The 19775-nt window shown below is 43.9% G+C and overlaps 1 protein-coding gene across 2 annotated transcripts in view; it reads left to right on the forward strand.

Moving 5' to 3' along the window:
• The first annotated feature begins 214 nt into the window (after positions 1–214).
• FBXO21 (F-box protein 21) overlaps positions 215–19775 on the forward strand; it is a 38786-nt gene continuing 19225 nt past the window's right edge. For both annotated transcript variants that reach the window (XM_032471443.1, XM_032471444.1), the window contains exons 1-9: positions 215–453; positions 1332–1467; positions 3547–3641; positions 10057–10178; positions 12676–12822; positions 13122–13258; positions 14222–14358; positions 17887–18066; positions 19101–19233. In XM_032471443.1, coding sequence (XP_032327334.1) covers positions 215–453; positions 1332–1467; positions 3547–3641; positions 10057–10178; positions 12676–12822; positions 13122–13258; positions 14222–14358; positions 17887–18066; positions 19101–19233 — 1326 coding nt within the window. The remainder of the gene's footprint in view (positions 454–1331; positions 1468–3546; positions 3642–10056; positions 10179–12675; positions 12823–13121; positions 13259–14221; positions 14359–17886; positions 18067–19100; positions 19234–19775) is intronic.

Raw genomic sequence — 19775 nt, forward strand, 5'->3', positions numbered from 1 at the left:
CACAGCTCCGGGGCCCACCGAGCATTTGTTTTCCAAATCGCATTTCTTTCCCTTGGCCGCGGCGGCGCAGCCATCGGGAGCAGCTGGGAGCGGGGAGGTGTGGTCATGGGCGTGGGCGGGGCGACCCTGGCACCCGCCCCTCGAGGCGGGTGGGCGGGGCGAAGTGGTTCCCTGGCGCGCGCGCGCGCGCGGCGGCCTCAGGTACGCGGACAAGATGGCGGCAGCAGCGGTCGACAGCGCGATGGAGGTGGTGCCGGCGCAGGCGGAGGAGGCCGCGCCCGAGGCGACGGGCCTCAGCTGCCTCGTCAACCTACCCGGCGAGGTGCTGGAGTACATCCTGTGCAGCGGCTCGCTGACGGCCGCCGACATCGGCCGCGTCTCCAGCACCTGCCGGCGGCTGCGCGAGCTGTGCCAGAGTAGCGGGAAGGTGTGGAAGGAGCAGTTCCGGGTGAGGTGAGCCAGCCGCCCCGGCCGCCCGCGCCCCCGCTCTGCGCCCCCCCGGGGCCCCGGCCCGGCCGCCCTGAGCCGCTGCCTCCCTCCCCGCGGGCGGAGCCCACCCCCGGGTCCCACCCCCGGACCCTTCCCGCGGACAGACAGACAAAGGCCTCCAGGCCGCCGGCCCCTCGGTCCACGCCGCGCGGACCCGCCGGTGCCCAAATTGCGCATCGGGAAGCGGCGGGCAGCCAGGCCTTCCATAAAGGATGACGACCGTAGTATCACGGCTGATGCATTCTGCGCGCTTCTTTTGTGCCCGACTCTGTGCTAAAATGTTTACACCGACCCGGTGATGCAGTGATCCTAACAGCCCTTTGAGGAAGCGGGCGCACCATCCCCTGGCTGTAGACTGAGAGCACAGATTTCGGTGTGGGACTCGGGATAAAATCTGGTCCTGGCGTACTCGCCATATGACCTTGGGGGTAGCGACTTCCCTTTTTTAGCCTCATTCATCGACTTTAAGCGGTGATGATTAGAATTAGACCTACCTTTTACTGCGATTATTAGATGAGATGATGTGTAGGGAGCAGTTCTCAGGGCCCCGCTGTTAGGAGGCGCACAATTAATGTTCACTGTGATTGTCATCACTGTGATTGTTGTTGCTACAACTGGCCCCATTTTATAAATGGGGAGTGGAAACACAGTATTCATGTTGCTACGCCAAGGTCACACCGGGAGCGAGTGCCTGCGTGCCGGGTGGAGATTTGAACTAGGTCCATCGCCAGGACCGCTGACCACTGAACGCAACTGCTTTCCTAGTTTTCCAAGGCTGCCTTTGATTCGTGTCTGTCTGCCTTTGAGTCTGTTAAGCTGAGGGGGTGTTTCTCTCCTTGTAGGTGGCCTTCCCTTATGAAACACTACAGCCCCACCGACTACGTCAATTGGTTGGAGGAGTATAAAGTTCGGCAAAAAGCTGGGTTAGAAGCCCGGAAGATTGTAGCCTCATTCTCAAAGAGGTTCTTTTCAGAACACGTAAGGATCTGTTGGTGGAGCTCTAAGCGTTTGCCTGGTAGTGGTGTATGTGTCTGGGTCTCTAGGCATGAGCTCATCCAGCTCTTTCTGCTGTCTCCCTTTTCAATGCTCTCACAATCCCTTACTCACTTAGATGGCTGCAAGAGTCATTGTGTCCTTTTCCTCTTATCCAACAACATGAAGCCATTTGTCCCTGCCAGCTTTACTTTTTCTAAAGCCAGAGAGAGGAAAGGGGGAGGGAGAGGGAGGGACCCACAGCACAATGTGCAGGGAATCGAGACCAGCATTATTTCTCTTTAAGTGGGTTAAACATTTTTTGCAGCCTCCACATGATGGAGTGGGGGGGGGGGAATCATCAGTGATGGAACGCTGCAAATTTCACCCAGTTCTTTTCCCAGAAGGGTTGACAAAATTAATATGCTTCCTCTCTTTGGCTTTGCAGGTTCTAACCAGTAGTGAAGTGCATTATTTGTTAAGGTAACAGGATTAAAAGCTGTCTGTACATCAGAATTATTACTCCTTCAATTACATTGTCTTGTATTCATTATCCCTGAAAAGTTTTTTTTTTTCCTTTTTTAAATACTGCTGAAATGTGTGTGTTTGTCTGTTTCCTTTCCACAAAGTGTCTCTCACAGAAGTTTCTGTGTGAGGTCCAGATTCTTAAGTTTTTGTAAATCTTTCTTAGTGTGGAAAATAGTCCCACTAATATTTTAAGTTTATTTCTTTTTTTAAATTTCTTTAATTTTTTAAAAATTATTTTTTTTTTTTGTTGAGGGGAGAAGGTAATTAGGTTTGTTTATTTATTTATTTTTAGAGGAGATACTGGGATTGAACCCAGGACCCCATCCATGCTAAGCGTGAACTCTACCCCTTGAACTATGCCCTCCCCCTTAAGTTTATTTCCGATTGGAGGTCTAGAAATGGAGCCAGTCTGATTTATTTTACTATCTGATTTCATGGAGATTAATTCCCATTTTCTAATTTTAATTACTGTTAGTTAAGGGAGTTCGCACATTTGAAATGTTTTCAAGACTTTTCAAGTTTAGAAAGGGAAAATTTGAACTTTGAACAAATTTGAACTTATTCCCTTATAGAGAATAAAACTTGATATTCCCTAGTGTAATTCATTTCTAAATAAATGTTAATGTTAAAATGGACAAAGTTTGTGTCCTACCTTGGATAAGCCATGCCCTGGCTAAGAGCATTCATAATCACAGATTTTCAGTACTGGTTTAAACGTGTTTGCATACCCATATATTTGGGTGCTAGATATGTTGGATGCACTTGGACATGGGTTACTAGTTTGCAATCTCTACTTATAGTCCAGCTGGTTTTGTGTGTGTTTTTAATAGCCTGTGCCTTTGTCTAATAATAATGAATTGTTGTGTTTTTCCCTCCGCTCCGTCTTTCCCTGTACCTCTGCTTAATTAGAAGTATGCCAAGGACTTTGAACATAATAGGAATATACTTGAGACTGATCTGTGAGTGAATGATTTCTTTGGCTCAGGACCCTTGTATTCCTGTGTTCTCAGCATGCACACAGATTGACATGAAATTTCCTGGCTACTTTAAAAAGAAAAGTGGGAGGAGTATTAGAATTTTAAACTGAGGGGATCTTACTTCTCATTGTACCACCACCTCAGTTTACAGAGGAGAAAACACGCCCAATGGGCTGAGGGATCCCGTCAAGCACCGGACCTCTCTCTCCGGGCCTCTGCGCCTAGTCGAGTGCAGCACAGACTGTATGGAGTCGTTATTGTGAATTGTGACCATCTTGTATTTCTGGTCCTTGTTTCAGAGCTATTTTTCTTCACATTAGAACTCTTAAAGTTATTGCTTTCAGAAATCCCAGTCTATGAAAATATATTTAATTCACAACTAACAACATGATCTGAAGAAATCATTGTCACTTCGTGTATTAGTTTTCCACCCATGGTCGGTGGTGCGAGTTGGTGTGGGATAGGTGTTACCATTTCCACAAAAATGAGCAGCTTTGTTTGCAACTCAGGTTTGTGCGTGAGAGTGACCATGACACCATTGCTCGTTACTGAGGCCTGTTTGTATGTGTCTTCTTCGTAGGTCCCCTGTAATGGTTTTAGTGACATTGAGAATCTTGAGGGACCAGAGATATTTTTCGAGGATGAACTGGTGTGTATCCTTAACATGGAAGGAAGGTAAGTCGTCATTTTAGCAAGGATTTGTTGGTTGGTTGGTTGGTTTTAATAATAACCCCAGAATTAATTGCTGTAATTTTGTACGTGGCTGAACTATGGGATGTGTGTTTCCAGACATTTTCATGATACATTCATTTTGCTGTAATTGTATTTTTGAAAAATTCTGTGTATATAAGATAAATACACCAAGACAGTTGATAAAGAAATGGTGCAAAAATTCTTCTGGAGAATTAGTATTTAGTCTTCCTATGGGTCAAATACTGTGCTCTGGGCACTTGTATCTGTTATTTCATTTGGGTAATACAAATTATCCTTTCTTGTCACTTCACCTACCACTGCCAGATTGGCCTGTCCTGAATTGAATTAAAAAAAAAAATTTCTGGGCCATGTCTTAATTTAATGGATGATTTTTTTTTATATAATTCCTGAATTTTGGTAAGAAATAATCTTACTTTGACCATTAATATTATACATATTTGGATGAACCTTTCTTTTATCTCTCCCAATCAAGAAGAATCCATTATTTCTTGGTTGTTGCTTAAATTTTTTTTGTGCTTCATATTTTCTGCTGTGAAGCTTAATTTCCAGTTTACCTGAAAGAGGACTTGGCTTCGAGCCTAACTTACCTACGAAAAGATTTTCTGCTCTAAAAATGCTGGGAACTTTACTAGTGATGGAAGATAAGAATGTTAGTTTTAACATTTTCCTTAAGGGAGCTCATTGTGAAATGTCTCACAAACAAGACGTAAGACATTTTTCTTGTTGTTTTTAAGGAGGTTTAGGAGAGAGAAATGTCTATCAGTGGAACAACTGTGGGGGGAGGTAAGATGTGACACTATTCTAGGCCTTGGATGAGTTCTGATGCAGAGGTCATTTTTCCGTTTCTATTTTGGTTTATCTATAAATGAATTGAAGTGTGATCTAATAGTCAGTATTGTGCAGCCTTAAAAATAAAAGTCGGCCTGTGTTTTTTTTAACATATGTACACATAGACTTTTAAATACATAAACGTATCATACACACTGGGTTTATTGGTTATGGATTTGGTTTGATGTTTAGTGCAGACTTTGTATTTTTCTCATTCATGTTCTTTTTCTCTTCCTCCCTTCTCCCCCCATTTGCACTGGCCTTCCCTGCCCCTGCTCCTGTAATTTATGATGACAACCTAGGTTGTATGTTTCCATGCTAATATGATATATATGGGGGTGGAGGGGGAGCGTTACAAAATTGTGATCCTATAATAGGTACTTTTCTATATCTTTGTTTTCCTCATTCAACGTTGTGGAAATCTATCGTAATCAACTGGTAAAAATCCAATTCACGTTTGTTTATAGCTGCGTACTGATTCGTAGTATACGCCATGATTTATTTAACTATCCCCCTATTGATGGGTAACCACTTCCTTCATTTTGTGTTATGTGGAAGGTGATGTTTCTAGTGCTTTCATGTCTAAGGAATGGATTTCTGGGAATGGGTTGCCGAGGTCAGACTACAGAATGTTATTTGAAAAACTTCAGAGATGGCGTGTCCTTGAATAAGAAGACTTGCCATCACAAAAATGTCAGTTCTTCCAAAATTAATACATAAACTTAGTGCCATTCCAATTAGGATCCAACAAGAGTTTTGGGAGGGGAGAGCTTTGTGTGTTTTAAATGGATAGTATTGTTTTAAAATATATACAGAAGAGTAAATTCACAAGAAGAGCCAGAGAAAACAATTTAAAAATAATTACAATGGGAAACTTGCATCACTAGCTATTAGAACATATAATAAAGCTACCTGATATCAAAGCAATATAGTATTTAAATAAAAATTGCTATGTCAGTGGTAAGGATAATTAAAAAACATGTCCTAGCATAAAGGATAATTTAATATATTTAAACTCAGAGAGGAAAAGATGAATTCTTTAATGAATGGTATTGCACATAACTGAAAAGAATAAAACTTGCATCATATGCAGAAATTAAATTCCAAGAGATTAAACAACCTAAATTTTAAGATTATCACAATGAAAATGCTTCAGGAAAATAGGAGACTTCATGTACAGCCTAGGGATGCCTCCTTAACTAAGACTGATGATGCAGAGGCGATACAAAAGTAAAGACAAATGATTTTGCAATAAAAAAGGACTTGTATGACCAAAGACACTAACAAAGTCAATAGAATCCTTAAAATTTCCAAGAAGAAATTGAAAACTGTACAGAGTACAGGAGGATGACAGTCCCAGAGGAGCAACTCTTAAGTGGCTGGCAGTCAAGTAAAAAAAAGCTTTAAATGCACTCTTCATTGAAATGTTGCTTTTGTACTTACCAGATTGGCCAAAAAAGACTAAATATGGACAACCAGTAAAAATGTATGTCATTATAGTCTTTTTAGACATAATTATCATAAATATGTTGCTCTTTGGCCTGCCACTTATTTTGAACCTAAAACGGTTGCTTTTTAATGACAGAATATTCTCAGAGTATTTGACAGAATATTTGTAAATGTTTTGAGGTGCTCGTTTTCATGAGGATCCTCTCTGTAGTCATTCCTGGCAAATGCTGTTGTTTGGATATGGAAAAGTAAGAAGGAGGAATGGTAGTTCTGTAGATGCTAAAGCACCAATATCTGGATACTTGAAAACAATTTGCATTTATAGTGTTCTTTGTGGTCTTAAAAAAGAGTACATCGTACCACAAAGATTTGAAGCAACATATTGAAAGGGTATACACTGCACCTGAGAAAATTGACCCAGAATGACCAGCACTGAGACATATTTCAGTCATACTACTGGATTTTAAAAACAGAAAAGTCCTTTGTGCGTCCAAGTAGAAAAGATGAAGTGACTTATGAGAAAACCAGAATATCGTCAGACTTCAAGAGCAATGCTCTGTGCCAGAGGGAAAAAGAGGAACATGTTTAAGAAACTCAGAGATGGAAAATGTCAGCCAAGGATTTTTATATCCAGCCAAACTGACTTCCAGGTATAAGGGCTGCGGAGAAACTTACCCACTTGGAAGAACTCAGGGACTTTTGACCCGTTCCTGAGAAATGTGCTAGAAATGAGCTTCAAACAACTGAAGTAACCAGAGAGACTGATAAAAGGACTAGTGGTGAGCATTAAATACGTATTGTAGGATTAAATCCAAATGACAGTTGACAGGGTTCTTCCTCTATTGTATGTGATGGCCGTGAACCCTGACAATGTAGATACAGTACAACTGTCCCCCCCAAAAAAGCAGAGAATCTGGGAGAACCTGAGCAAAATATTTAGCTGTTTTCAGGAATCATCAAATTGATGAAAATATTGGTCTTGTTTTTCTGAGGCAGAGGTGTGTGTATGAAAGAGAGCAGGATGTGGAATAAAGCAAATGAGTGATTATGTAATATTCTTTAAAAAAATTTTATTTGGGGGGTAATTAGGTTTTATTTATTTATTTTTGATGGAGATACTGGGGATTGAACCCAGGACCTCATGCATGCTAGGCAGGCACTCTACCACTGAGTTGTACCCCCCTCCCCTATGTGATATTTTGATTCATCTCTGGTATCCTGAAGAAGTGGGATTCTCCTGGAAGAAAAAAGATATAGACATAAAAGAGAAGAAGGTAAAAACTGTATAGTTCTGAATTGGAATTAGATGTGTCAGTGTGAACTCATGAGATATTTTGTATTATTTAAATTTAGACATTTAGGTCTGTGTGTGTGTGTATGTACACACACTTATACACCAGGCATACTGTCTCTGCCCACTGGAAAGGTCTAAAAACAATAACCAGCCTAGTAGAAATGATCATCCCTAGCACCTAGATTGCAGTCTCCATACTGCCCCCCATCACAGGAAGCCAGGGGTTTTGGAGGAATGGCTGATTCTAGGTCCAGAACAAGAAATGTAAAAGAGGACCATGGAAGCATCTTGGAAACCTGGAACCAGATAGCAGGAAAAGTAACAGTATTTAACGTCAGAAGTATTCAGGGGCCAATGTGAAGAGGCTTCCTTTGGCCAGAGATGTGTTGATTTGAGCATCAGTGTGGATAGTAACTAGAATGAGTTGAAACACATCAGAAATGTTTAGCTCCGTGAGTTCATAATAATACTTAACAACTAATTGGTCGCCTTTAGAGGATAATAAGAACCCAGGTAATTATTTTGGAAAATGATAAAAGGAAAGAAGTGAGCACTTATCCTGCCTTTACTGTATACTGTGCCATTGGGGGACCAGATAGTAGATGAGGGGGAATTACTCTTTGTAGAAGTATTCTAGCTGATAAATGAAAAGGCGTGGTTGAATTAGCATATCCTCGCTCTATGACCTGTGATGAACTAACGGACCTGGGCCTTTGAGTAGCAGTGACTGCTTGCATCACAAAAAGGCAACCAAGGCCTGATTGCCTCCATATGGAAGAGCTCACCACCGCCTTTGAGCAGTCTTGCCAGTTAAGAGGAGTCTGAATCTGATCAAGCCTCTACGTCCAATCTGCAGGAATTTAGAAGACAGAAGGGCATGTTAAACTGCACCAGCTGGACACAGTCAGCAAATTCCAGACTGTGGACAGGTCAAACAACCAGGTTTCTTCAACAAATCAAATACGAGGGGAAGAAAAGATGGAAGGGGGTCCTGTAAACTAAGAGACTTAGAAAGACGTCTGACAGACTCGTCTGGAGTGTTTAGGGATGACGTTTGTGAAGACCGCAGAGAAAAGCAGGGTAGTGACGACCATAGAGGTGTGGGCTGTGATCATGTCATGGAGGGAGGAGAAGGCCCATGGAGGGCTCCTGGGGTATCTGCAAAGCTGTTTGTTGGCCTCAGTGGTGGGCGCAGGGGTGTTTCCCTTATAATAATTCAGTAAGCTGTTTCACGCGATCTTCCGGATTGGCATGCTTTACAGCTGAGGTGAACACTGGGAAGACCTAGCTCTGTGATTTCCATTTGCTGCCTGAAGATTGGAGAGTCCTTTGTTTATTCATGAAGCCAGGCAGAAAAGTTAATCATCATCTCCCTCCTACTTGCAGTATATCTGGGAGCTCCAGTGAAGAATTTCAGCCACTTAGCAAGTCTTTATTGTGCACCTGCTGTGTGCCAGACACCATTCTAGGCCCTGGTGGTACAGCAGTGAACAGCACTTAAAAACCTTGCCTTCATGGAGTTCACACTCTAGTAGGGAAGACAGGCGCTAAACCAGATCAGAAACTGAGAAGTACTATGGGGAAATAGTAATCAGGGAAGAGGGTGAGGGAGTGGTGAGGGACGGGGCACAGTTTTAAATAGAGCGGTGGGAGGAAGCCTTACTCAAAGTGGTACTTCAATCAAAACCTGCAAGGAGATGAGGGCACACATTGCAGATCTCCAGGGAAAGGATGTTCCAGTCAAGAGGAACTGAGTGCTAAAGCCTAAGGTGACCTCCAGCCAGGTGTGAGGAAGGAATGGCCAGGAAGCCAGCCTGGCTGGTGGCTAGACTCGGGGGCAGGGGTCAGATATAGGAACTGAGGTCAGACAGGTAACAGGATGAGAATTTAAAGGACCCTTTAGGTCAACATTTCAGTGTAGGCTTTTATTTTAAGCAAGGTGGAAAACCATTGGAGAGTTTGGTGCAGAGGATTTTTTTGCTGTGACTTAACATGTTAGCTGGAGCCCTCTGGCTGCCATGCTGAACATAGACTGAGGGGCAGGAAACTACTGTGATGTGGACAAAAAAGGGTGGTGGTTTAGATGAGTTAGTGAGATGTGTTCACATTTCTGGTACATTTTGAAGATAGGACTAGTAGCATTGGCAGATGGGTTGAATGTGGCTTATGAGAGAAAGGAAGGAGTCAAGGATAACTCCAAGGGTCTGGCCTGGCTGGAATGGTGGAGTTGGCTTTATTTGAGGTGGGCGTGGCTCTACGAGGGGAAGAAGGTTAAGTTCTCACCAGACGCCAAAGTGGGATGGGATGTAGCAGTTGGATATACAGGTCTGGAGTTTAGGGGAGAAACCTGTTCTGGAAAATAGATCAGTATGGCTGATATCTGAAACCCTGAGACTGGGTGGGATCACCATAGTAGCAAGTGCTGAAGGAGGGAGGCTGCTGCCCGAGGCCTGAGCTACCCTTGGCAGGTGCCGAGCAGCCAGCAAAAGATTCCAAACCCCTCGCTTCTGTCTCAGACTCACCCTGTTCCCCTAACTTTTCAGGTTTCTCTGTCATTTCCTCCTAGTAAATCTGAAGCCAAATGGGTAACTGTTTCTTGAATTTCTGCATGGCTAATTTAGTGTGCAGTTACCAATGCCAAGTCCTAAACTGTGCCACGATGATAAGTACTGTATGCTCGTAAGCCAATTATGCCTTTCCTGTTAAGTAGCCTCTTAACGTGGCATGATGAGTGTGGAGTAAAAAAGGGATAATTGAAAGCTTTAATATCTTAATTCTTACTGACTTATTGTTTGCTTTTTCCAGAAAAGCTTTGACCTGGAAATACTATGCCAAAAAAATTCTTTATTACCTACGACAACAGAAGATTTTAAATAATCTTAAGGCTTTTCTTCAGCAGCCCGATGACTATGAATCGTATCTTGAAGGTGAGACTTCAGCACTGATACTTTGCAAGGCAGCTAAGTTGTCCTTAAGGGCAGCAGTGGACACCGTCCCTGATGAAGGAGCAGGGGAGAAGTAAACCATGCTGCGTGGGCTTCTGGAGGTTGAGTTGTGTTGTCTGATCAGTTAGGTAGGCAGACCAACTATGTTTAGAGCTAAAATCTTGTCAAAACCTTTAGCTGTGTCAGCTGAAGAGACAGTGTTCTCTAAAGACGCGCCATCGGTTCAAAGCATGAGGCTAATATTTTAGCTAACAAGGTTAATTCCCTGTTTTTCTGAGCTTTGAAGCCTCGTTTCCAGATTAGAAATAAATGTGTCCAGTTTTGTCTCCATGTGACCTCGAGCAAATCCCTTAACCTCTCTGGTTGGAGTTTAATGAGGACAAAGTGTTCTTGCATGTCAGCGAGTCTGCTTGTCCACAATGAGAAGTGAGTGGAGGGAAGTCAGGGGGACAGGCAAGAAGAAGGGAAGAACTTTCTTTTCCTACTGAGTTGAACAAGACCAAAATGGGACTTCATTTTTCAAAAACATTTAAATGCTTAGCATATTACACAAACACTCCATTCACTGTGGTTGTGAAACAGAGATACGGCTCTTCACTCCCTTTCATTCCTCCTCCCAGTGATTTACCCAGCTCATTGATTTTTTTTTTCCTTTCCATTGTTTCCCTTGGTCATATGTCCCTTCTGTCCCTGTTCTCGAGCAGGCTGTCACCACCCGGCAGCAGCTTTCTAAGTACTACTTGTTTTCATGAGCATCACTCCCTCTGGCCCTCAAGTCAGTCAACATACAGTGCCAGCCCAGTCTGAAACGCAGCCTTTTCACAACTCCATGTGAGCCTGCAACGTGGCCAGCTGACGTCCTTTTTAAATTAAATCTCTGCCTGCTTTCAACGTCCTCCATAATTTGGTCGGGCCTTCCCGTCTGCTCTCCGAAATGTCCCATTTGCTCTAGCCAGGCCGTTGTCCTCACTGGCACCCTTCAGATGCACCTGGCTTCACTTCCTCATTTGTGATACCCTTTTTCCTTAGGGTTCCCTCTTAAATCCTGCTCACCTCCCAAGTTCATTTCAGGTTTCGCTCTCGCTAAGTTTCTCTGACACCTGCAACACTTGCAGAGTTTACTGCCTCAGACCTAATATAGTAGCAGTGGCTGGTGGCACCCTTTTGCATCCTTTCTGTTTCCTGTGTGTACAGGGTGTTTCTCCAGCAGTCACTACGTTTTCTGTGTTCCTTGTCCTTATGATCACCATGCTCCACAATGCCAAGTGCAGATTCTTGTCCATTGATCTCGTTGACTATACCATCCTAAAGGAGATGAAGAATCTGCCTCTTCATGAAAATAAAATATCCTTACCGCCCTGGAATCTTGCCATATGCATCCTGGAGTTGAGAAGCAGCTTCCATTTATTCCACAGTCAGGAATAACTCGACAGGCTTTATTTGTGAAAATGATTACTTCTCTTTCATCTTTCAAATATAAAGTAATATTATCATTGTCAAGCAGCCCATCCAGATCAGTGCTGTGGATGTTGGGTAGCTACTCGGGGTCTTTTTGTAGCTGAGTGAGTGGAAGTTGGCTCCAGAGTTTTGATCCTTGGTGACTGGAATTATCTGATGCCATTGACGAAGCCTAGGAATCAAGAGTAGTCGACTGGGCTGCGGAGACGTCTTGTGCAGCATAAATTCCTTCCAAGGAGGCCCAGGAGCCAGCCCCTGGCGAGTGGCAAAACTGGAACTGGGGTCCAGGTCTCTTGATGCCCATTGCAATGTAGGTAGGAGGTCAAGATCCTGAGGCGGTTTGAAACTCTTGGATTTAAAGTGACTCTCCAGCTTCCCTGAGTGAAAACCTCCCATAACCAGAGGAGCAAGTTAGCCCTTTGGGTCTCGGGTTAAAAAATGACCTAAGGCGGTGAAGAGTGGTGATTTTCCAGAGATAAAGTCTCCCGTGTGCTCTGTACAGCTTTTTAGCTGCAAGTTCCCTGAGTGTAACTCCTCACCTAATTTCAAAGTCCAGTTATCTCCAAAGTCCATTTACTGGCTCACCTTTGAGAGGAATAATTTGTTGAAATGGCGTATCTGTCATTCAGGGCCTTCAGCTCTTTTTTTTCCCCCCAAATCAAACAGCTGTCTTATAATGTTAAGTTTTTAGAGTGGTTGGATTTTGAACTAAAAGAAAATTAGAGAAGGGAGAGAGAAGTAGCTCGAAAAGATCTCCTTTATGGCAGTTATTTCTCGTTGTAGTAGAAATATGGAAACATGGTGTGTATCACACAGGTTTTTGAGTCCATGACCTCTGAGAGAGGTTTGGCTTATTAAAATAATAATGATGAAATGTAGGCTCCTCTGTTGTGAGAATGTTGCTCCTTCTCAGCGTATTAGCAGCCAGGCCTGGAAGCGCATCTGGTGGGGATGGCGTAAAGAGTCTGATAAGAGAAGGGTAAACATAGGAATTTACTCGGCAATTCTTGTTTATTTTCAGGTGCAGTGTATATTGACCAGTACTGCAATCCTCTCTCCGACATCAGCCTCAAAGACATCCAGGCCCAGATTGACAGCATCGTAGAGCTTGTTTGCAAAACCCTCCGGGGCATAAACAGTCGCCACCCCAGCTTGGCCTTCAAGGCAGGTGTGGAATTGCTTTGGATCCACCTGTGTTTGCAAAAGAAAACCTAGAGTAATTGGTTAATTTGGGAAATTCTGCAGTGCGTTCCCGTTGTGTCTCAGAAAAGGGATGGGTGACAACCACATGTTCACCTGGATGATCTAAGAGACTTCCATTACATGTTCTCTCCTCCAGCCCGGGTTGGCAGCACCTGAGGAGCATTGTGGGGACGTTGCCAGGGTCTGCATGCTGAGGGCTGCTTGGGGACACGGGTCACAACCTTACTTGTGCTTGTGTCCTCAGAGTAGGTCTCTGTGTTTCAGGTGAGTCCTCCATGATAATGGAAATAGAACTCCAGAGCCAGGTGCTGGATGCCATGAACTACGTCCTTTACGACCAGCTAAAGTTCAAGGGGAACCGAATGGATTACTATAATGCCCTAAACTTATATATGCATCAGGTAAATATGAGTATGTTAGGAAATACAATACATGTATGTTAAGCTCATCTCTGGTAAGTAGTACAGTTTGAGGGCAAGTATTAGATCTGTTCTTTTCTCAGTGCCCAGTGAAACTCATTGTTGCCACTACCGTGAGGATATCGCTGTGGATTTTATCTGCTTTATCACAGAGCGTCCTGTGTCTGAAAACCCTTGAGATAAGTTCTTGGTTAGAAATAGGTGTTTCTCTGACTCAGTGTGATCAGTTTGTCTTATAAACACTGAACTGTGAGGCTAATCAGGTCTGTCTTTATACATTGGCCTCTAGGAAGACGGGAGGACGTCTGTGGCCAGCCACGCTGTTGATGCTTAACTGCTGTTTGCTTCCTGCTTGGCTCCACTTCCACGTCTATCCTGTTGCTCTCCATGAGACTTGTATTGTCTTTTGTCATATCTTCTACACTTTCCTTGAAATGGCCTTCAGTTCCTCTTGGAAGAAGGCGGGCCCTCAGTCAGAAGTCTGCAGACTTCTTCTGTGAAGGACCAGGCAGTGATTTCTCCTGGCTCTGTAGGCCTTGTGCCCTCAGTGCTTGCTGCTCGGTTCTGCTGTTGTCGTGTGAAAGGAGGCCGAGACCGTACAGTAACAAAGGAGTGTGGCTGTGTTCCAGTAAACTTTATATGTGGACCTGGATGTTTATATTTCATACAGTTTTCACATTTCATGAAGTAGCATTCTTTCAATTTTTTTAAAACATTAGGAAAAAACTCTTCTTACTCAGGCCATCCAAAAACAGGTGGTGGCCCCCCATCTGGCCCATGGTCTCCAGTCCACAGAGCCCTGATCTAAATAAATAGAATGTTTATCCATTTCAGCTCAAAACCTATCCTCCAGATGCACAGTAGGTGCTTGTCAAGAAGGTGTGTGGAAGGGATGAGAAGGTGTGGGTCATCTCTGTGAAGCTAAAGCCTTTTCTTCTCCTCCAGGTTTTGATCCGCAGAACAGGAATCCCAATCAGCATGTCTCTGCTCTACTTGACAATTGCCCGGCAGTTGGGGGTCCCCCTGGAACCTGTCAACTTCCCCAGTCACTTCTTGTTAAGGTGGTGCCAAGGTGCTGAAGGGTGAGCCATCTGTGACATCTTGTGATTGTCCTATGGATTGACTCATGCTGTGCTGAGAGGAAGTGTAACTAAACAGGGTAAAAAGAGGACCAGGGTGGTGATGGAGCTGGTTTGTCTCTTGACTGTATCCATGTCAGTGATCTCTTGTGGGAGAAGGGCTCTCTGATTCTTTCTGTCTTCTTTCTTAGAACTGCATGTGACTCTCCAATTATCTCAGAGTGAAACATTTAATTTTACAAAACAGGACTAAGAGTTCAGGTCTTATGTGAACCTCAGACTCCCTTTGTTCCACAGCAAAATCAGTACGGGAAGTTCTTGAAGAAACTTCCTTTCCAATCCTCCATAAAATCTCCCCTAGCCCCCGTTCCCACAGAAGGGAGGGAGAGGGAGGAGGGGAGGGAACGAGGCAACCAAGTTCTTCAACCAAGGTCTTCATTCGTGTGCAAATGTTCAAGTTGTCAGAGATGCTCCTTTTAGGGAAGGATGGTGACTGATGTGCATTTTGTAGACCAGGGCGAGTTCTATTTTGTTCTCTTTTTTAAACCTGGTGTCCTATTGGACATGAAACTCCTTTTTAGCTATAGTCTAGCTTTTCTGAAAGAGTAGTTCCTCATGTAGGTAAAGATATTTTTTAAAGTGCCATCTAGAGAAAAAAGAAACAAAGCTGTTTGATTACATCCTGTTATTTGAAACTACTTGCTAATGACCAGCTGTGGTACCCTTTGGTGAGGTGATGAGCTGTATAACAGAAAGTAGCTGAGCTTTGAAGTTAGCCTGGGTTCAGACCTCGGCTTCCTCTGAGCCTCAGTTTCCTCCTCTGTAAAATGGGCTAATGTGTTTCATAAAGTGGTTTGGAGGGTTAAATGAGAGAACCTAGTGCTTTACACACCTGGTGGAATTTCTGATGCTGATCTTTTTCCACCTCTGAGGTGAAGAAATAAAACACGTGTGTTAAGGTGAGCCTCCTCGGTGTTCCTACTTAGCCCTTTCTCCCTCCTCTCCTCTCTAGAGGTATCTGCCAGTTAGTTTGAAGGTATTTGTTATTTCCATGCAAATTTTATAGTTTATTACATATGTATGTTTCTTTAAATAGTAAGTACAGGCTTCCTTTGTTTTCCAAATATAATGTGTTCCTTAAAATGTACTGGATGGTTTCTCTTTTGAATAGCAAACACCCCTTTTCCATTATTTTAAATGGGAAAACTGCTTTTTCAGTGCATTCCTCTCCCTGAATAACCTAACCAATTTTCCCAAACATCTATAAAATATTCTTAAATGCTTATATAATAGTCCACTGAGGATTTCTGCACAATATAGAACATTTAAAATACCAATTATCATATTATTTACCCAGTGACTTACTGCTGGGCACATTTGTGTGTGGTAGCAGGAGCATTTTCTCTTCTTAGGCTGCAGTGCGCATACAGTACAATCCAGACAAACAATGCAATAATTTGTTAGCACCCCCGTCCCCTGGCAGACACCAGCACTGAGACCCCTGAAGGGCTGGCCTGCGGGCAAGAGGTGGGGATGGTGCGGGAGAGCGCACAGCCCCTCGGCCAGCAGCTGGACTGCAGGCCCTCTGCCTCCTCGCTGGGACTCTGCCCCTCAGGCCCTCGGTCTCTGTGTCTGCACCAAGACCGTAGCGTCACACTGACTGTGAATTCGTCATTAGTCCAGTGGGTGGTAGAGCCGGACCCCCACTCAGAATTGCCCTGGCTCCTCTGAGCCTTGTGTTCCTGTGTAGCTTTAGAGCTGCTTACAGGCTCCCTGGAAGCCCTGTGCGGACGTTAGCTGGCCCCAGAGCTTCCTTCGGACTCATGCATTCACACGAGGAGTGTGGCCAGCGTGCCACTGCTGAGTCTGTCTGTCTGCAAACACGTCTCCCTCCACGTTTAAGTTGTTTTTAATGCTCTTTAAAAGGTTTCATCATTTTCTACATCGAGCTCTTAGAGATCTTGTTAGATTTACTCCTGAGTACTTTAACTTCTTGTTGCTGTTGTAAATGGTGACCATTTAAATTATGCTTTCTAAACGGTGGTGGTGTACACTTAGATCTGGGTCTGATCATCAGCGCCTCCACTGAATAAATTATTACTGCTAGAAACTTGGTTGACTCTTTCAGCTTTTCTGTGTAGACAGTCATATTGTCCGAACTGGGACAGTTCTGTTTCTTCTTTTCTTTTCTAGCCCTAATGTGTTTTTGTTTCTTTTACTTACTCTGCTGGCTGGGGCCTTTTGTGCAGAGTGGATAGAAACAGTGATGGCAGGGACTCTGCCTTGGGTATGACTCTAAAATTTCACCTCAGACGTGCTGTTGGGGGCCGTACCTTTCATTGAGATTGTGAAAGCTGCTTGCTAAGTTCCTAATTTGCTAAGTTTTATTAATTAGGATTTTTTTCCAAAATTTCTTTTCTGTGCGTACAGATAGGATGATACGGTTTTTCTCTCTTAGTCTGCATGTGCTAAAATGGATTTTTTTTTTTAGTGGTCGAATCCGTTTCATTCTTGAGGCAAATTTAACTTAATCATGTGGATTTTTATAATATATTTGCTGTATTTGATTTGCTTTTATTTTATTTAGGATTTTTGCCTGTAAATTTGTGTGCATTTGTGTCCTTCTCCTAGACTCAGAAAAGGGCTGAAGAGTATTCCTTATTTCTGGAAAATTTATATCTGTTTTGCTAAAGGTGGGCTATTCATATGACTCAGAAGAAATCTGGGCTTTTTAGCAGCCCGAGAGAAAATCTCTTACATGATTTGCAGTGGGCTTAAGATGCAAGTGAAACAGTTGCTCACAACAGGCTGAAAACCACAACTCTCCCTGAAACAAAGACCCCCCTCAATCCCTCAGAAGTCCTCACAGAGTGAGTTCAGTGTGGTAACACGGTGAGGACCTGCTTCGTGTGAGCGCCACCCCACACCGCGCGCACGGGCCATCCCCTCGTGGGAGAGCGCTGGTCATGGAAAGCAGCTCCACAGAGGGGAGCAGTGGGATGGAGGCCAGGACAGCTCTCTGTGGTCTGGGGCAGGTTCCCAGCTCAGCCACAGGCGGGCTCAGCAGATCTGTACCACCTGAGCGTGTCTGCAGAACTGAGGCCAGAATACTTGTGGTTCCAGGCACTGTCACTGTCCGCGTGCCTCCCGGGCCCAGGGTCTGCAGACGCTAACTATCGCTGCTCTGTGGGAGTAACAGGCCACCTCGGGTGGTCCATAAATATTTCTCTCCACTGGACTTCTGATAGATACGCCTGGTAGTGACTTTTAGGATTAATCTCCAGAAAAAACTATGTTAGATGGCATAAATCAGCTCTGTTTCTTAAATGCCAGTGTACAGCAGTCTCAACACAACAGAGCAGGTATAAAGGTCAGATTTTAAACTTTGGACAAGGCCTTGATATTTTCACTGGAAATGTCACTGTGTTAACATTCAGCATCTGATTTGAGCTACTGATTAGGGGAGTTTTAAATATTGACTTGTTCAGCTCTAGCCTGAGATTTGGCTAACTACATGTGCTCTCTGGTTAGGGCGACCCTGGACATCTTTGACTACATTTACATAGATGCTTTCGGGAAAGGCAAGCAGCTGACCGTGAAAGAATGTGAATACCTGATTGGCCAGCACGTGACTGCAGCGCTGTATGGGGTGGTGAACGTGAAGAAGGTGTTGCAGCGAATGGTGGGAAACCTTTTAAGCCTGGGAAAGCGGTAAGGTTTTCTTGGTCGTCCAGTGCTTCTGTGGAGTGTGTGTCTCTGGAGGCTCCAGTTGCCCTGCAGAGAGTTTTATTTAATGAGCCTCCCTGTGATGCCGAGAAGCAGTGGTGCTGTGCACAGCTGGGAAGGCTACAGTTGTCTGCCCACCCCGGGAAGAAATGGGTCCGTGACACAGTGCTGTCCAGACTTAAGATATGCTAAGTGACTATCCTTTGAGATCTTTGCAGCGGACTTGAACAAGTTCTCTTTAATAAATACTAAAAGCATTCTTCAGTAACAAGAATATTTTAGACCGACGACAATTAGTTTTCATGTCCAAGTGCTTTGTCATCTTTTAATTTATACTTTTCTATCACTTAAAGAAGCAAACAAAACTATCTTGCTTTTGAGTCCAAGGAAATTGGTCTTATAGGGACAATAGAAAATTGTACATTTTAGTAATAGTTTTCTGCCAGTGGCAGAATTTGTTTTTAATATATTTAATTTTTTTAGAACAATTTTAGGTTCACAGCAAATCTGAGCATAAAGTACAGAGAGTTCCCATTTACCCCCTGCCTCTGAGACACACACAGCCTTCCTCACTGGCAACGTCCTCCACCAAAGGGAGGCGTTTGTTACAGCTGATGAACCTACAGTGACATGTCCTTATCACTCAAACTCCATGGTTTATGTTAGGGTTCTCTCTTGGTGTACATTTTGTGGGTTTGGACAAATACGTAATGACCTGTACAGCACCATTATAGTATACAGAGCAGTCTCACTGCCCTCTAAGTCCTCTGTTATGCACAGTGTTGCTGAAGTGACCACATAACAGAAGTGCTTATGATTTTAGCTTAGTGGGGTGTAAGATTTTATTTCTTGTGTTTTTTTTTTTTTTAAGAACATTGTAACTTTGCTGAACAGAGAGGAAGTATCAGAAGCAGAAAATGTGTAGGATTTGTGTCAATTACTTTTAAAACATGGGCCCTTGAAAGGAGGGGCTTCGCTCAGAAGCATAGAGGTTAAGACGAGAATTGATTCCCCTCCAGGGAAGGCATCGACCAGTCGTACCAGCTCCTGAGAGACTCGTTGGACCTGTATCTGGCGATGTACCCGGACCAGGTGCAGCTGCTCCTCCTTCAAGCCAGGCTCTACTTCCACCTGGGCATCTGGCCAGAGAAGGTAATTATTTTACTTTGATGCTTTGCACTTGCCTTAGAGAGGGAAATTCTAGTTGAAAGGCGGCTCCTACAAGTGTATCCCTGTGTTAACATGGGGGATACACACAGATTTATTCGAAGTCTCCCAGTCTTGACCCAGCGATTTAGTTTTTCATCTCCTTTTATTCTCATAAAACTTGGTTATCCTGCCAAGAGTTGCCCATTCTCTCTGTGGCCAGTGCCTTAAACTCTCGGAGCCACAAGGCCTCTGCCCTGCCACTCACCCACTAGTGGCCCAGAGAGGTATTCTCCCTAAGTCATCCTTCTCAGCAAGGGGAAGCCTAGCTATAAATGTCCATCCTCCAGCTGTGCTCGCAGCTACATTGACCACGTGTAAACACTCCTCCGTGGCATCTGAAAAGGAAATCTTAGATGTGTTCAGGTCCAGCTGCTGGATGCATTAAGGACCGCTCATGCCTTTGGAAAATGTTGGGTTTTGCTACTACTCCACTTGGATTTCTCGGGTTTGGGGTGGTCCCCTTTGGCCAGCAGCAAGCACTTCCG

Source organism: Camelus ferus, chromosome 32, assembly GCF_009834535.1.
Source record: "Camelus ferus isolate YT-003-E chromosome 32, BCGSAC_Cfer_1.0, whole genome shotgun sequence".
NCBI lineage: Eukaryota > Metazoa > Chordata > Mammalia > Artiodactyla > Camelidae > Camelus > Camelus ferus.